Below are 19,729 nucleotides of genomic sequence, written 5' to 3' on the forward strand. Positions count from 1 at the left end.
GCAATTGTTACCAATTAAAGCTCATTTTAATAGTGATCGGTGACAATATACACTCAACTCATACTTGATATCACATATTTTTACGTTTTTATATTTGTTTTTTAATGAAATACCAATCGAGTATTAATTTAAAGCTCCTCTTACATAACTTCCAATGCAGACAAATCTAGTTCGATCTTTATGTTTAGTTTACCGTATACTTTACACGCATTGATATCTAAACTACGTTATGTATAATATGAGTATTAGATTATAAATTCAGTAGAAAATCGTTACATTTATGAAAATATTACATATATGCCTACTACTTAACTATCTATATGCTACTTTAAATCACAACAACTTTACAAAATTTATGTTACATAATGAATTAATTTTGCTAATTTTAATGTATACTTAGGTAATCAATAATAGTAATCGATAACTGATTACATTTGTCAATGACCGTATATCTAAATTGCACAGTGTACAGTAATGACAATAAGAATTTATATAAATATATAGAAGTAGGGCCTATACCCATCAAGATCAAATAGATAACATTACAGCGCTTTACAGTCGCATACAGTATATTCAACTACAAATGTTGGCTACATAATCATTGCATAGCCTATATATTATTTCAACAACCAAAATTATCATTATTTAATATTCAGTTTACTGTAAATTGAATGCACTTTTTTAATTTATAAAGAATAATTAAATAAATGATTGAACATTTTTGGTTTTAGTTGTCATATTGAGATATATATATATACATTATACAATATCATTGGTACGTACGTTCATATATTTGTTTTATTTACAATTGCAATCAATTTCAATCCAATAATTACCAATTACAACCATCGTTGCATAGCAACATTTTAACCGTACTAATATAATACATAACAAATAATTTTAACATAGAGACATTTACAATTTTGTAATAATCAATTTTTTAGATATTTAGGAAATGACGCAGTGCACACTAACTATAATATTAACGCAAATATAATATTTCATTAGTTTTGCATTTATAAAAATTTGCATACTATATAGCAATACTTGCATTTTTATTAATCTGTAATTAATTATTATTCACCAAGCAATACAATTATTTGGTTAGAAATAATCGAAATATTAATAATTGATCGATGATTCCAATTGATCGATAATCCAATGAAACCGTGTTACTTTAGGCCCGGTCATTTCATTGATCAAAATTGTATAATCCGCGAACTGCAGATGAAAACATCTTGGGATACAATGAGTTTATGTTTACTGCAATGTACATGCATTATTTAAACACTTAAGGACTATGGATGTATTACGTGTGACCTGTCACTGTGGTAAGAAGGTAATACTGCATCACATAATCCATCAATAGGTATTATTACTTGACCATTGAAAATTGCTTCCATTAAATAGCTGACAGATGATCCATGCTGTGGTTCTTCAGAAGCAAAGGCAAGCATCATAGTGCCGTCAGGAGATTTAGTAGAATGACACGAAACTACTCCGGTTATGTCCAGCTGAAGTACAGGTTGGAACGCGCTCGTGCCTTTATACTTAAATATAGTAACATACGAGTATTGACTTACAGCTAGCATATAAAGGGCAGGGCCTATGCTGAAAATGTCAACATCGCTTGTATGTGAAAATGGAACAGAATCTAGCAGCTCAAATTCGTTTAAATTATCCGACCACGAATAGACCGATATGTAAATATCGTAATCTACGTTCCCATCAGCTGTCAATACACCATAATTTCCCATAGCGAATCCAATCATTCCTAAATGCTCAAACGTAGTTATATCTAGAGGATTGGAAGTCGCTATTTCCTGAAATAACGTAAATGGATCACTATCAAGGTGTATTGTATTATCCAAGTACGCACTATAAATACGCGAGGTAGAAAAATCGCGCTCGGCAAACAACACGAACGTCCTATTACCGACGTCGAGAAACGAACACGACATTGCGATTACGTCTGGAAATTCCTGGACAGTGATAGGTACCATTCCTACGTCAGGTATTGCTTCAATTAAGGTTGACGTTTCCATATCGGTTCCAGTAAATAAGATAAGCAATCCGTCATCGGTTTTCTTTAAGTCAACATCGTTTGTTAATGAGGGTGGGGTGATTGAGGTGCTCGATGGAGACAGAAGTCCTCCTGAAAATTCCATTAAGAAATCCGTGCTTTGCGCGCACGTATCTGGTGCAATTGAAGCAATCGCTATAATGACTGAGTCATCATCTGTTTTTAGAACATCAGCGGACACGGCACCACTCGTTACAAACGCATCATACAAATCGAAAGATAAAGCAGTAACGTTCCACAGGTAAAGATAGCTATTTGTGCAAAATTCACCTCTATCGGAATGAACCAATATTAGTAAATAAAATTCACCAGAATCAGTTGTAAATGTTTCAAACGATCGAATTAAAATATCCCAAGATTGAAGCGTTTCAACGTGATCTAAATCAGCTACAACGTATGAATAGACATCTTGTAATTCTTCAATTTGCTGGCATTGGTGACTGGCAATAACATTCAACGTATCGATATCGGATTGAATTCTCGTAAAGAATTTGAAGAAAACAGCTTCTAGGTAGTCAATGTCAACATCATCGATATACCCACCTATATAAGTATCACGAGTAAACACAACTTCACCAGTAAAATATGCATTGTCCAATGAGTGACTACCATGTATAGTAATCACGTGATTGATCAAGTCGGTAAAGTTTACATCTACTAGAAACCCATCTAACTGTATATTCCCATCTATTCCCATTGCTCCTGTAAAGTTTTTAAACCCAAAAATCGGTTGGTTAAGGACGTCGAGTTTTACAACTTCGGTACCAATGTCTATTCCATTTAATGTTGTAACCAAGTCCAGGCTACCTGTAATAGTAACAGAATTTTGAAATGACTTATCTAACAACAGTTGCTGATCACTTGTTGCGTAAAAGGTATCCGCGACGATGTTCGTAATGTTAACACTATTAAAAAGTCCTTCAACCTCAATATCCGACGTGAAAAGTACATCATTTGAAAATGTCTTCAGACCATAAATTACATCTTCAGTGTCAAGTAGAATAAGATCCATCAAGTCAAAATTATTAATTTCACCGTCTATTATCAAATTTCCCTTTAAAATGATCGTTTCAAAGGTTATAAAGCCAGTAATATTCTGATTGCCTCTTGACATTAATGTTCTATCAAGGTATTCATCAATATCTAAACCATATATCAGGTCAGTGCTGGTTGTAAGGTTACCATATAACGTCATATCGCCTAATACGGTTATTTCTCCTAAAAAGTGTACTTTTATGGTCAGTTCAATGTAAATTAAATTATGCCGTACAATATCTTGTTCGAAGATTTCTAAATGTTCAATACCATTTAATTTGCTTGGACAAAAAACAAAGTCATTTTGCGATAAAGTGTAGCCCAGCAGCGTCGTCGTACCAGTGAAGTGAATGTCTTCATCCTTAAAAACTGCACCAGCAAGAAACTCGTTCCAGTCTACACCATGAATACTACCATTAACGATCATATCATTTGAAACATGCAAGTGATTAAGAATGACAACATTTCCTTCTATATACTGTTCTGTATTTGTTGTTAGGACAGATTTACTGAGTTCTTGTAAATCCAAATCATTAATTAAGCCATAAACATCAAGATTCGTCAAAACTGTCACATTCCCAAAGGTAAACACTCCGGTAATATTCTGAGCGCCATGTGATAATAGGAAGCTTTCACTAATGTCTATGTTGCTAACGTTGTCACTAAGAACATTTTTTGTAAAATTAACACAGCAATCGTATATTTTAAAACCGTAAATGGTAATTGGTCCTTGGTCATCGGTGACAATATCATTAAAAAGTTCAGTTAAATTGGTTTCTTGTATTTCACCGTATACAGTAATATTTCCATTAACGTTTATAACAGTTGTAAAATTTTTAACCCCGTCAATAACTGTGGTCTCGTTCAGAAACCAAATATCATATTTTAAATTATCCATAAAAATTCCATCTATCGTTGCATTATCTGCTATAAAAATATCAGAATCAAACTTTGTGTGTGTGATTATTGTCTTGACTCCAGTAATGATTTGCGATTTTGTCTTTGAGAAAACATTTTCGGCAAATACTTCAATATCTTCAATAAGATTTATACAATTGAATGTATCCAGATTTTCAACTATAACCACGTTATCAACGAATTTAATTTCACCGGTAATTGTCTGATCAGTGTTTAATGTAAATCGTGTGTTGTTTAATACATCAATAAAGACATAATTCAAATGGTTTAATATGTTCAGATTTGACAAAACTTCAAGATGCCGAATTGTCAGTTTATGAAATGTTTTTAAACCAGTGACAACCTGCGGATTATTAATATTCAACACCTTATCCAAATCCACGTCATCTATATATCCAGCAACATACAAGTTTCCATATTGAAAATACATGTCTCCAAGAAATTGTTTATTTCCAGAAATGGTTTGATTGCCGTATTTTGTAACAACATCTCTTGCTAATATTTCCAAATAAACTGTATCTACATTCTGTTCAACAATCATGTCTGATGCAACATAGAAACCTGGCAACACTTTTAATTCGGTAATTATTTGGTCGGAGTAAACATCCAGAATGTCTTCATCAACTTTGAAACCGTTAATACGACTATCAATGCTTAATAAGCCATCGGTACTCATTGTCACATTCTGCGAAAATGTCACGTGACCATAAATAGTTTGTGTTATTGAAGAATTTCGAAATATTGAATACAAATACAAATCCAGAATATCTACATTGTTAACGTATCCGTCAACGTAAGACGTGTATAGAGTAACGTATTCGGTAAAAGTATAGTTTCCAGTCAGGGTTTGGTTTGAAAAGATTGTCATTGCTCTTGAGTAATAGTCAGGCATGTAAACGTCATCAATATTACCAGTAGCGTAGATGTAATCGTAAGAGATAACTTCTCCCATGAATACGTTGTTTCCAGTTATGTTTTGGCTGCCAGAGAGCAGTACAACATCTTCTGAAAGATCAATACCGTTCAATAGTCCAAATATATCTACGTCACAATCCATAGTAAAATTACCTACAATAGTTATCGAGTCGACGAATTCATGATCTCCACTGACTGTCAATAACGTATCACTTATGTCGATTCCATCTGTAAGTGCGTACACAATTACGTCATCAAATACGTCAAGATTTTGAAGAAAAGTAACGTTGCCTGTTATAATGTTAGATTCAAAAACTTTCAAAACGTCTCTATACAATTCAGAGAGGTCCATACCATTTACAACATAGCCAATCTCAACATCTTGGTCAAATTTAAGTGTTGATGAAAACGTAATAGATCCCGAAACTATTTGCTGTTTATTTTTTGTTAGAACATGCTTATAATTCGTAACGTTAAACCGGTTAAAATTATCCACTTCTAAGTTACCATGTATTATCACATTGTCTAGCATTGTTATATTTCCATTTATATGCACGTGTTCTCCATTCAATGGTACTATTACCTCCGAGATGGCAATATCATTAACAAGTAGTGTGTCGCCAGATATATTGCCATTTATACCCACATGACCAACTAGTGTAAAGATTGAATGTATCTCTTGTTCGCTATTAACGTTAAAGATATCATGTGAGATATTGATTGAATTAAAGTAGTCGCTGACGATTTCAAGATCGGCGAGGAAAACCACATTGTCAACGTAGAGTGTTCCTTCAATAACTTGGTCTGGAATATCATGTTGTAAAGCATGCTGGTACAAATATTCAATATCAACATAATTCACGACAGTTGTATTAAGATTGGTTACTATTGCACCTGCATTGCTGATTAAGTTTTCAAAATTAATACGTACTTGGACCGTTTGGTTTGTGTCAAGGGTCAAATAATCTTTAATTTTGTCTTGTATTTTCATTAATGATTTTACCTGTTCATCATGGTCATTCATTAGACGATCTATTGTTTCTGTAATATTTTCCATTGGTACTATAGCACTTCCAGATACAAATATGCTATCTACATGAATCAAGTCATCCGTGGTAACCTTATTTTCAAAATATTTCGTGCCGTCAACAAATTGATTTGTGTTTGTCGTCAACTTGTCGTAAAACGTGTCAGAAACGTTAGATATTGCACTGTGCAAACGTTCAATCAACGTTTCCATTATTTCGACTTCTTCAATCAATTCCTCATTTTGATCGACTACAGAATTAACAACTTCCGTGAGATTATAATTTAGAACTTGAATGATCGAATAAGGATCACATAAGATCATAATGTAAACGTCTGTACCAATATTGAAACTATACGAGTAGTAAGATAATAGGGTACAAGTTGGAAAGCCAATAATATTGTTATTTAAGAATTTATCATCGGCGACGGAGTAACAATACAAAGCAAACGGATCACTGGTGTAATTTGTTGTTGCAAATAACAGTGTAATATCTTGACTACTAGGTATAAGTATTGGTTCCCAGTGTTGCACATGTTCTATGTCAAGTATCTGAAACAGTATGTATTCATATTCATTCCATTTGTATATTCTACTCACCGTTGGTGATGTCGTCAAAATGTAATGTTCATATCCCAGTGTGAAATGACGTACGTTCGCTCCATCAAGGTGGTACAAAAAGATAAATTTCATGTTTACTTCATCAAAAGTCCAAATATCTACCTTATTTGAATCGGTTCTGTCCAATAGAAGATGGTATGCAGAGTCACTAACTGCATAGCTTAGGCTTTTAGAATACTCATTGGCGCTTCCAATATCTTGTTCATGACCCAGGTGATTGTTGAGCAGACGAGCTGTATTCCCGGTCATATCTAAGAAAGTGTACACCCCATTTCTGTTAATTGCTTCAGTAATTTTGACCCCTGGCAAATTGAACTTTGAAATTAAACTATTTTCAATAACTAACGATCCGGCTTCGGATAAGTAGCTTACTATGAAACCGGCATAAAATATTCCATTTTCTATTCGAAAAAAATTGTTCAATGTCACGTCATCAAAGTCGCCCCATATCCTATCAATTAGATCCAAAGTTGTTCCGTCATATGAATATGCGTAGTTTATCTCTCCGCCATGTAAAGTGATCAAAATAACATTATGATCATAAGCATCAGTGTAAGATTGTACTTTAAGAGATTCTGAATCTGTTTCTAGAACGGTAGTAGAAGACAATGGATGAACTTCTTGTCGGTTTCCAATTCCGGTATCGGGTATAAATGAATGATAAAACTCTACCTCTGTATCGATAACCGACCGTTTACCAACATGATGCCCACCTCCTTCATCATTCCACACCAAATCTTCCGTTGTTTTATCGATTTGTGTACGAAACAACCTCAATTCAGCATTGGCAATGCTTTCGAAGTCTGTACGGGAATCAACTTGATGAGTCCACGTTAGATATAGTACGGTTACAACACGAATAAGATAAAATATCACCGGCGCCATGTTGAAACCGGAATACGAAACAAAACTATGAAACGAAAGTCAAAAGGTTGAGTGACTTTACTTCAAGAGCTACAAACGAAATACCTGTAAATATTTATGCAAATTACAATTCAAATGATCTGAAAACGTCTGTAATTGTAGACTGTATGTGATTTGTGGTGCAATAATAATAGAGGTCTCCCGATTTAAGTCAAAAGAGTCTTCACAATTACATTATTACAAAATATCAATTATGTTAAGTAAGGCCTACGTAATTATCCTTCTTTGCCTATTGTGTAAAGAAAAAAGTATTACTTTATAACACCATTTTTTTGGCGACGTTTCCGTATATCATCGTTTACACATAGGCCTATTAAAAAAAATGTTAAACCGCAATATTGGGCGATCAAAGTTGCTAATACAATTATATATGCCTATAAATTACAAGTCCATTTATAATATCATCGGTTCTCATCTCATAGCCGCCCCAAACCATTTGATGGCAATTTATTTAGTATCCAACTTAAAATTAAGGCTGTAACGTCACTAATATTGTGTAGCATTTTTAGTTTTTTTAATATTATTATGATGTAAGGTCTATGTGACTATTCATCCTACATATGATGTTTACAGTACAATTTTTTACCTTATAGTAGTCATAGGGCGCTTTAAGTGCAATTATCAGTGTTATTTTTATGTCTCCCGTGGAAATAAGTTTTCTTTTAAACTTTCTTGGGTTATTCCTCGGTTCATTCTATTAATATTGTTACCTTGTGCTTTTTCTATTTTATGTTTGTCTTGTATTTTTGAGTGAACTGAATAAAACTTAACTGAACTGTGAACTGGGGCAACGTCCAATGCAATGGCACGAAGTAACGTGGCAGTGTTCTATTTTTTATAGGCCCTACTAATTCAATGGTGGATAAAGTCGTATAGTTACAATTTTTTTGGCCGCTGTTTTCTTCATTTTCTTTTTTTTTTCAATTAAATAATAAACTTTGATTATAGTAAACGAAATTAATTATTGTTTAAATATAGCCCTATAATTAAAAATAAAATTTAACAAGACGTGGAAGCTAGCAAATTTACTCATAATTTTCGTTTTTATCCACTATACAATTAAATAATGAACTTTGGTTATAGGACACGCAATTAATTATTATTTAAATATAGGCCTATAATAATAATGTGATTAAATTATAAGTCTGTGCATGGATTAAATAATTAGAATATTTAAATATTTAATTAATCCATGGTTTGTGCGAAAATAAGTAGCAAAACTTGAATCATAGCATTGTAGAACCCGCAACCGTACGAATAGACACTTCACTTGTTCTGCGAAAAACAAATCGGATCTAGGAGGGAGGCCTGAGGCCCTACGTTTGGATGATTTCTGAGTTTTATCTCTTCTCTCTTTATCACTTCGAAAACAATAAAGTAACAAAAAAGATGTCAGATGAAGAAGATGCAGCAGAGAGAAGGCGATTGAGAGGTTGTTTTCCTTTTAATTTATGCATTTAACTAAGCTTAGGCTAGCTAGTCCTAGCTAGGGCCTAGGCTTAGGCCTAGGCCTACTAATTACGGGAAACAGACGATCGGGACCGCGGACAATCGGGCCCAAGACGATCGGGCCCAAAAAACGTGGTCCCGATCGTCTTCAGCGTTGGGCCCGATCATCTTACCAGTTGGGCCCGATAGTCTTTTGGGTTATATAAAATAATATGCCACTTCATCATTTTTCATTTCTAGTGCTAGCCTAGTGAGTGTCAACACGTTTTTCTTGCGTAAATTAAGACTTTAATTAAAAAGGTTAATTAGATATTTTTCTGATTTTATCTTAATTTTCCCATGGAGTAAATTCTTTACTCCATGATTTTCCCTATTAGTATTAACACTACTGGTTTTAAGAATTTCTTACCAATACTCTCGATTTATGAATATTAATGTGATTGATTTTGATTGTTATTATTGTATTGCGTGTATTCGCGTTTTGGGCCCGATCATCTTGTTTGTTGGGCCCGATCGTCTGAGCCCGATAGTCTCTGGGCCCAAATTACTAGTCTAGGCTAGACAAACCTGGCTGGCCTAGTTTAGGCCTAGCCACGCTGCGCTTGGTAGGGTGGGACTCGGCCTAAGAACACTACATACTATTCTAGGCCTAGGTAGTAAGGCAAAGTTACTAAATATTATTCCTCGAATAATAAAAATGTACATTACTAATGTTGGGATTTTTTTTAATTTTTTTTATTCATATTTACAGAAGCCAGGTTAAACCAGCTAAAAGCAAAATCAAACACCCAACAAGAAGACCGTGAAACCAGTAGGCCTACTGATCATAAAATCTCCCAACAATCAACAACAGATGTAGAAGATTTCTCAAATACTTCAGAAAAAGTGGCAGAGATGATGGGATTTCAGGGCTTTGGTAATAAACAACATCCAAAAATAACGCATCTAAAAAACTAAAGTTACAAAACAAAAACCACTGCTCACCGAAAACATTATATAAAATATTGAAAACCTCTAATTTGAGACTCCACAAAAAACAGATGTACATTTTATCATTTGCAAAATTCTTTAAACAAACTTACACTTTTCATTGGCTGAAATTTGACTGTAAACTGGCAAAGGAATTGATTTAAACCTTTTATATTAATTCATGTCGTATTGCATTATCACTACACTTAATACAGTAATCATTCCTACATATTTTCTAGGAAAAAAGGCAAGAACATTTAATGTAATGGCAATGTTTGAAGAAACAAAACGAGCTGCTCAAGAAGTCAATAGGATTCGTGATGAAGAAAAATCAGCACAAGTTGCGAATGAGTTAGAAAAACAGAAAATTAATGAAGACAGTGATGAGGAAGAGGAGGATGATGATCTTATTGGTTGGTGACCAACTTAAATTTCATTTGCCCTAGAGCTCTCTCTACCATATCAAACTAGTTTGACAAAAAAGTGTGATGTGCCCAAATATGGTAGTGATATGCCCAAATATGGTAGTGATATGCCCAAATATGGTAGTGATATGCCCAAATATGGTAGTGATATCATCATATCCATATATGGCACATTTTTTTTTGTCACATAAAATGTGATAGTGTAGACAGAGCTCAAGAATTTTTTAAACCATTTTGTACTCTTTCACATTGCCTAATGAAACTCTGGAGTTTACACACACTGGTATTTTGTATGGTGTGTGCCCAGTGTGAGTAAACTCTACAGTTTTTTTTTTTTTTTTTATTTCATCATATAATACATTACAAAGGAAAAACATAATCAAATAAAAAATTAAAATTAAAAGCAACAAACAAAAACAACAAAAATATCCATCTAACAAATTAAATAAAGGTTCATAAAACTTATTCTACTCTCTAACCATTTCATATTTGATTTATAAATTCTTCTAATTTTATCCATTTTCTATTAAAAATACTGTCCTCAAAATTCTGATGATAAATAAATTTTTCTGTTTCATAAAACCTTTTTAACTCGTTCATAACCATTTTGATAGTTGGCTTACATTTAACTAGTTTACATTTATAAATAAATGATTTTACAATTAGAATAATTGCATTAATGGCTTTTAAATTAAAAAACTGATGATCTTGGTATCCGAAAATTATGCTCTCTTTACTAAAAAATAAATTGCATTCCAGTTTTTTTCTGAAATTTTTTCCTGGAGGAGGTTCCATATCCTTTTTACTAAACTCTGCAGTTTTGCTAGGTGTGTGAACGTGTGTATTAGGGTTGATCTGACCTGCAGTGAAAACCTGGCTTATAATATCAATTAAAATAGATAGAGCATTAACCACTAGTCTACAGTCATTCAAGACCTTGTAGACACATGCATACAACTTTCAGCATACAACTTGCAGCATACAACTTGCTGCATACAACTTGCAGCATACACCTTGAGCATACAACTTGCAGCATACAACTTGCAGCATACAACTTGCAGCATACAACTTGCAGCATACAACTTGAAGCATACAACTTGCAGCATACAACTTGCAGCATACAACTTGCAGCATACAACTTGCAGCATACAACTTGCTGCATACAACTTGCAGCATACAACTTGCAGCATACAACTTGCAGCATACAACTTGCAGCATACAACTTGCAGCATACAACTTGCAGCATACAACTTGCAGCATACAACTTGCAGCATACAACCTGCAGCATACAACTTGCAGCATACAACTTGCAGCATACAACTTGCAGCATACAACTTGCAGCATACAACTTGCAGCATACAACTTGCAGCATACAACTTGCAGCATACAACTTGCAGCATACAACTTGCAGCATACAACTTGCAGCATACAACTTGCAGCATACAGCTTGCAGCATACAGCTTGCAGCATACAACTTGCAGCATACAACTTTATTGTATTTATGGTACTGTACTAGATACAGAGTGCAGTTGAAAAATACAGATGTATTTTGAGTGCTTTTTCATGAAATTTATTTCTTGTTTTTTAGGCCCACCACTGCCACCAGGTTTTAAGGACGGTAAACATGAAAATGCTGAATCAGATTCTGATGATGGAGAAGAGTCTGATGAAGATGAAGAGGTTTGTTTTAGATAAAATTGCTTTGCCATTCTCCTATCATTACATGATCATTGCTTTGCCATTCTCCTATCATTACATGATCATTCATGAATCCTAGTATAGTACAATGCTTGGTTCTCTAAAACATTGTGTTCTAAAAGCTTTTAAACTTAAGCTCTGTCTACGCTATCTAACATTATGTGAAAAAAATGTAATGTGCTCATCCCATATATGGACAAGATGACATCATATCATTACCATATTTGGGCATATTTTTTGTCACATAAAGTTTGATAATAGTGCAAATAGAGCTTTTGATTGAAATGATTTTGCTCTGAGACCTTAAGATAAAGTCTTCTTTTGTATGCATACAATTTCTATTGAGATAGAAATGTACTGTACAGTGATTAGAGCTCTTTCAATTTTGTTATACTGTGTATGTAACCTCCGATATGAAAAGAAATTTAAAGTGAACACTGTACATTAATAAATCCATAAATCATGTTGTTTTGTAATATAATTTATTTTGAATTATATATTTGACAGAATTTGAATGACAAGATTCCTTCATCACATGAAATTCAACTAGAACATGGGGTTAAACCAGTAAGTATGATATAATATACAAAGTCAATGCTTATATGTGATTTAACACAAAATAAACGTTACCACAAAACTAATTAAAAAAGCCACTTTTGATGGTAGGTAGATGTATAATAACCTTTAGCCTGGATAAATGCATGGATTGCCATAATATGCATCTTTGTTTTACTCTTGCATACTGTAGTATTTGTGGAAACTGTGTAGCTACTATAAAACAATCTGATTTTACACAAATGTAACAAGTTGTTGAATATATCTCTTATACAATGTTTTCACAGACTAGTTTGTCACCGTGTAACGTGCGTTAAAACTTGTCTTTATTATCGTTAAAGGTGTCAGCTGTAGGGCTTGATCCATCAGGATCTCGGTTAGTATCCGGCAGTTACGACTACAATGTCAAATTTTGGGACTTTGCTGGAATGGATTCTTCACTAAAATCATTTCGGTCAATACAACCGTGTGAATGGTAAGTATGGCTGTCTGACCTTTTGTACTTGTCTAATTCCTCACAATGTACTATCATGAGTTTATTTCTTTTTATTTAGTCAAACTCAAGCCAACAAAGTGTCCCCCTTAATAGGTTGTCCGCTGTAAAGGAGTTGGCCATTGTCATATATTGCTCTTGTTTGTTTCACAGGAAGGTGTCCCTTGAATAGGGATGTCCTAAAAGAGTGATTATACTATATTTTTTACTTTCATCATGACTAATAATATAATTTATAATAGAAGGTATTTATTTTCAGTACTCAAAAACAAATAAATAAGTTTTTGTTTATTTTTTGTTTTAATAGTCACCACATAAAAACATTACAGTACAGCATGACTGGTGATTGTATATTGGTGGTTGCTGGAAATGCACAAGCAAAAGTAATTGACAGGGATGGATTTCAGGTGATGGAATGTGTCAGTGGTGACAGGTACATTGTGGACATGGTGAACACAAAGGTAAATAGGACATTTTAATCAAAGAATTCAATCATAATCAAGCCTTGTCTTTTAAGGCGAGCCAGTGCGACCATTTACCTAACACACTCCTAAACTGCCCTTGAGGAGTGCAATTTACAACACGCTTAAATTTGGCAAACTTCTACACACCAAAATACAAACAGCACACCTACAGCATCTCTGAATGTATTGAGGAGTGCAATTTGTAGCACACCTATAATTTTCAAAAGACAAGGCCTGCATAATTCCATATTCCCAGTGCATGTACTTTATTTATTAGGCTTACAGGCTTAAACTGCTTTGTCAAATATGTTTACTGTATATTGCTAATATTGGATATATTGGGACACGTCAGACTTTGTGATGACCTTGTGAAAATGAAATTACATTTTGTTAATTCTTTAGGGTCATATAGCAATGTTACACGGAGGATGCTGGAATCCACGGGTCAAAGAAGAATTTATTACATGTTCTGATGATGGGTAAGGTTTTTTCATGGATGTCATAAGACACACAATGATTGACACTACAATAGAACCCAGCCCAAAAATGTACCCGTCCCTTAAATAGGGGTGTCCCTTAAATAGGGATGTCCCTTAAATAGGGGTGTCCCTTGAATAGGGGTGTCCCTTGAATAGGGATGTCCCTTAAATAGGGATGTCCCTTAAATAGGGATGTCCCTTAAATAGGGGTGTCCCTTAAATAGGGGTGTCCCTTAAATAGGGATGTCCCTTGAATAGGGGTGTCCCTTGAATAGGGGTGTCCCTTGAATAGGGGTGTCCCTTAAATAGGGATGTCCCTTAAATAAGGTTGTCCCTTAAATAGGGGTGTGTCTTAAATAGGGGTGTCCCTTACATAGGGATTTCCCTTAAATAGGGGTGTCCTTTGAATAGGGGTGTCCCTTGAATAGGGGTGTCCCTTAAATAGGGATGTCCCTTAAATAGGGGTGTCCCTTAAATAGGGGTGTGTCTTAAATAGGGGTGTCCCTTGAATAGGGGTGTCCCTTGTATAGGGGTGTCCCTTAAATAGGGGTGTCCCTTAAATAGGGGTGTCCCTTGAATAGGGGTGTCCCTTGAATAGGGGTGTCCCTTAAATAGGGGTGTCCCTTAAATAGGGGTGTCCCTTGAATAGGGGTGTCCCTTGAATAGGGATGTCCCTTAAATAGGGGTGTCCCTTACATAGGGATTTCCCTTAAATAGGGGTGTCCTTTGAATAGGGGTGTCTCTTGAATAGGGGTGTCCCTTAAATAGGGATGTCCCTTAAATAGGGGTGTCCCTTAAATAGGGGTGTGTCTTAAATAGGGGTGTCCCTTGAATAGGGGTGTCCCTTAAATAGGGGTGTCCCTTGAATAGGGGTGTCCCTTGAATAGGGGTGTCCCTTGAATAGGGGTGTCCCTTAAATAGGGGTGTCCTTTAAATAGGGATTTCCCTTAAATAGGCGTGTCCCTATAGAGGATTCTATTGTCTTTTGAAATGCTCATATTTTAACAAAAGATTTATTTTATATTTATTTAAACAAATAAATATATTGTTTATATGTTTTATATAATAATCGCTACTGACTAAACATGTGTTGAGTGTGCCATGGATCTGAATCTATAATATAACCAGAAATGCATGGCAAATATAACAAATGTTTTTACATAGTCCAGGTGGTGTACAGCATTTAATCTTCCAACCAAATTGCAAGGATATACACAATGAAATTATTTAAATAATCTTTTTTTTCATTTTGTATATATTTATATTGACTCATGTTTATAGTTTAGTTATTCAACCTGTTATTGGTGTTTTACACTGTTGGTTTGAAATAAAGAATTTAAAAAAATTCTTTAATCTTCAAAAAGAAAAATTTCTTGAAATCTCTTGATTTTTATTTTGCACGAATCAAAGAACTGTAAGAAAGTGGGATTTCAATCAAGCACACAAACAGCTGCAAGTTATTAAATTTAAAGGGCGAAATGGCAAGAAAACGGTACCAACCTGCTGCGTGTATAGTAGAGATGGTAAATTGATAGGGGGTGCTTGTCGTGATGGCTCTATTCAGTTGTGGGATGTACAGAAACAGTTTGTAAGTATAAATTGTGTTAGTAGATATTAAAGGAAAAATTAATCGTAAAATAAGCTTTATGAATCCTGCCTATTTATTTATTTTTTTGGACGTTTTTTAATATTTAAGATGCATTTTTATTTATGTTATATTGATGTTTACTATGATATGGTCTGGTTTTGGCTCTTCAAAGAGTTTTTTTTTTTTATATACAATTGTTTTTACTTTTTTTTTAAAGATTAGACCATCATTACAATGTCCGACAGCTCATGGAGTTGGAACAGATACCAGTTGTCTTACATTTTCCTTTGATCACAATTTGTTGGGTTCAAGAGGAGGTGGGTGTATTTACAATTTCTTCATTTCCCTTTCACCTCACCCCTGACCACCTCAGGGGGTTGGGAATTATTAAGTTGTGATGATATCAATGTTATGTCTCCACTGCTATTTAGTCCTGTGATCGTTCTTATTCTTGGTTTATTTACATTTCTGCATTGTTCGACAGGTGATGATACTTTGAAATTATGGGACATCAGGAATTTTAGGAAACCTGTGAATGTTGCAACTGATCTCAGTAGCTTTTATACAATGTAAGTAAACATTCAAACATTGCGTTTTGTATATAGACAAAAATGTGTACATTAATTGTTGATTTTTGTTACGTTAGTGTGTTTACATCAGTATTTAATTTTCTTTTATTTAGTAAGTGATATAGAAGTGTTCAGCAAACTGTTTTCAATTCATTGTATTATGTGCAAGTTAAAACAAATATTTTTTTTTATAGTTTTAATCAAAACATGTTTCCAATTTTGTGAATCATTCCCTTTTTATACAAAAGAAATTAACATAGATAAATGTTAAGCTGGCGTGGAAAGGAACTTTTCCAATTTGTGAATCATTCCCTTTTATACAAAAGAAATTAACATAGATAAATGTTAAGCTGGCGTGGAAAGGAACTGGCTACCCTACATATAATCATGAGGCTTAGTAAAATGAGCTCATTCCCCTACGTTCAGAAATGAATACAGGGCTTACATTATCTTACCTTATGTCAATTATGTTAATTTGTTTGCATACAGGACTGACTGCATGTTTAGCCCAGACAACAAGATGCTCATTACAGGGATTTCAGTTCGCAAGGATGAAGGTTACGGCAAGCTGTTGTTTTATGATAAAGACACTTTTGATAAGGTCTCGGAAATACAAGTCACAAATTCTGTGAGTGCTTGAAATTACAATTGAATGTAAAATGTAATAATATAAACAACAAGAAAATAAAACAACAGTAAAGAATTAACACTAGTAATGTCAGGTTTGTGGTACACACATTACCAATAAAAGAATAATAAAATGCGTACTCCCAGCTATCAGCGCAAGCACTGTGGTCTAGAGGTATGAGCGCCAGGCTAGTAATCTGGAGGCCATGGGTTCGAGTCCCACCCAAAAATTACTTCCAAATTATTTCAATTATTGCTTTTTTTAAACAATTGAATGCAAGTAAATATAAAAGCGTTATTAAATGCTGTTGTTAAACTGCTGTGATTGTATTTTGTTGGGTTTTGTTTTGTTTTCAGAGTGTTGTACGATGTTTATGGCATCCAAAATTAAATCAAATTGTAGTTGGATGTGCTAATGGACAGGTCAAGATGTACTATCATCCAGATAAAAGTCATAAGTTAGTTATCTCTTTTTTTTCTTACATTGGTTCATCCCACTTAAGTTAGTTATCTCTATATTTGTACATTATTTCATTATTTTAACATTATTCCTAATATGGCACAGCATCTTTATTTCATAACAACGGCAGGGGTTCGAGGCTCACTCACTCCATGGTTCTGGTGGTAGAACGAGTCTTCTCGGATAAGGACTATAAACCGTAGGTCCAGTGTACACATCTAGCTCGTGTGCACTTTAAAGAACCTAGTACATCTTTCGAGACGAGTAGGGGTTACCCCGGTGTATTAGTACATCACAGCCACTGATCACCAACTGGGCCCTCTGGGAGACCAGTCATTGACTGAAGAGGTTACCCAGTATAAATATATATTTCAATCAATCATTCAATCAATCTTCCCTATTAATGGCCTCAATTAAGTATAAATCTATGTCTAAGTCATAGGGGGAAAATGTATCCAGTTTTTGTGAAGTATTGTATATGATTGTATCAACCTTTAAATTGGTATCATAAATACATACTAAAAAAAAGTATAGGATGGAAAATTCCAGTGTCCTGGTGATAAATAAGCCGGCATACAATTTTAAACAATGTTTCATTATGGCTGTGCATAAAAGATTGGTTATAAATTAATATCATTTTTAAGAATGTTTTTTATGTTACCGTAATATTTTTATGAATACCATTTGAAATATAGAGGAGCAAAACTATGTCTTGTTAAGAAGAAGAGAAAGGTGAAGGAACTAGAGTTCGTAGCCAATCAGCATGTTATCACTCGTGAGTAACTGGTGCTTTTCACTTTGTACAGAACTTGTATAGACATACTGGTATAAATCTGTGTGATTTGTTATATAATTTTGTGTTTTGTTAACGCTTGGAGCCACAGTATTTACCACTATATAGCTAGAGCATTACAATGGTTTCTCGTGTGGCTGGTTCCACGATGGGTAGAGCAACTTATTATTATACTTTCAATACTTTATTTCATGTGTGTTTACTTTTTGTTTATGTTTGTGGCATACAGTATAAATATGTTAAATTTTAAATTGCAGCTCACACATTGAGAATGTATCGCAATGACTCTTCAATTGGTACAGCTTATAAGAAGGGATTGAAAGATAGAATGGACCCTGTCAAATCAAGAAAACCAGAGGCTCCTCTCACAGAAGGTAAACTATCGTATTTTATACATAGTTCTGTAGGGTCTAAGATAAATGATGTATGTAAAATATCCACTGCTTTTAATGGGAATTGGTAATACGTTTTGCCCAAGCATTGGATAAATATAGGCAATGATGTCATATGTTACAGAGCCGTTGCAGTTAAACAATAAGTGTTACAGTTAAACAATAAGAGTTACAGTTAAACAAACATTATTTTTAAATAATATATCCTCTTTCTTTTTGTCAGGTACGGGTGGTCGGGTAATTGAGGGCGGTAGAACACTTTCATCGTATGTTTCCAAGATGATAGCTGTAAATAAATTTGATGATAGCAATCCAAGAGAAGCTATACTGAAGCATGCTAAAGAAGCAGCTGAGAATCCCTACTGGATTGCACCTGCATATGCCAAGTAAGAATTTATATATAATCAGTGTACCATGTCCCACATAACTGGCTCGGCCTATATATTGTGCCAGTTCTGCGGTACATTTTATTTCAAAACCTGAGCTGTACTGACAAGATCTAATAAGATCGAAACAGTACTGTCTACAGATTGTATATATATATATATATTTAGGCAAATTGCCAAGGATAACCATAAGCAAATTCATTCACTATCCTTAATAATCTAAATAAATCTAAATTAAAAATATACACAAGATGCTCTACATAAACAAGTCTTATTACAAGTTTTTGGTAGAGGAGTTGTAATTTGTTATTAGAAAAAAAATCCTGACATATGACAGGACTTGAACTCGGGACCCTTGGTATGGTTGGCAGGCAAGTATCATAACCACCAACCCACAACTCCTCTCCCCACGAAGCAAACTCCTTGTTTTAAAAGTATTTTACACAAACCTGCTATACACAGCAGTAATTGTTTGGATATAGAGGACTATGCTAGAAATGCTCATTTGAAGCAGCCTTTTCTCATTAAGAATGTCTGCCTTTTTAAATATCTTGCAATACAATTACACACAAAAAATAAAAACAGGAAGCAGTAACACAATTAGTAATTTACTGCTAATATATTTATTGCGTTGCTTTTTTATTTCAGATCATACATACAACTACTGTATTTCATTTGTATATTATTTTTTGGTTTCTATTTCTTACAGGTCTCAGCCAACGCCTATATTCCAGGAGGTATCTGATGAAGAAGAAAGTGATGAACCTACTACAAGCAAGAAACAAAAACTTGGAACTTAGTTTAATAATACTGTATTGTTACTAATATGGAATAATATTGGTTTTAATTGACATGCTGC

General features: G+C 34.1%; 2 protein-coding genes across 2 annotated transcripts; one reads left to right on the forward strand and one right to left on the reverse strand.

Annotated features, from left to right (window-relative positions):
* Positions 1–1,172: 1,172 nt before the first annotated feature.
* LOC140052463 (uncharacterized) lies at positions 1,173–6,848 on the reverse strand. Its single transcript, XM_072098074.1, has one exon. The coding sequence runs from the start codon at positions 6,846–6,848 to the stop codon at positions 1,299–1,301; it is 5,550 nt and encodes a 1,849-aa protein (XP_071954175.1). The 3' UTR covers positions 1,173–1,298.
* A 1,959-nt stretch (positions 6,849–8,807) lies between these two features.
* Positions 8,808–19,719, forward strand: LOC140051250 (WD repeat-containing protein 70-like). Its single transcript, XM_072096397.1, has 17 exons — positions 8,808–8,955; positions 9,724–9,888; positions 10,181–10,354; positions 11,955–12,046; positions 12,572–12,631; positions 12,961–13,094; positions 13,420–13,573; positions 13,979–14,055; positions 15,466–15,643; positions 15,861–15,960; positions 16,128–16,212; positions 16,702–16,840; positions 17,197–17,297; positions 17,995–18,074; positions 18,350–18,466; positions 18,708–18,870; positions 19,580–19,719. Exons 1-17 carry the CDS (start codon positions 8,850–8,852, stop codon positions 19,668–19,670), a joined length of 2,016 nt encoding a protein of 671 aa, XP_071952498.1. The 5' UTR covers positions 8,808–8,849; the 3' UTR covers positions 19,671–19,719.
* The last annotated feature ends 10 nt before the right edge of the window (positions 19,720–19,729 follow it).

The sequence above is a fragment of the Antedon mediterranea genome, chromosome 6 (genome assembly GCF_964355755.1).
Source record: "Antedon mediterranea chromosome 6, ecAntMedi1.1, whole genome shotgun sequence".
Classification (NCBI taxonomy): domain Eukaryota; kingdom Metazoa; phylum Echinodermata; class Crinoidea; order Comatulida; family Antedonidae; genus Antedon; species Antedon mediterranea.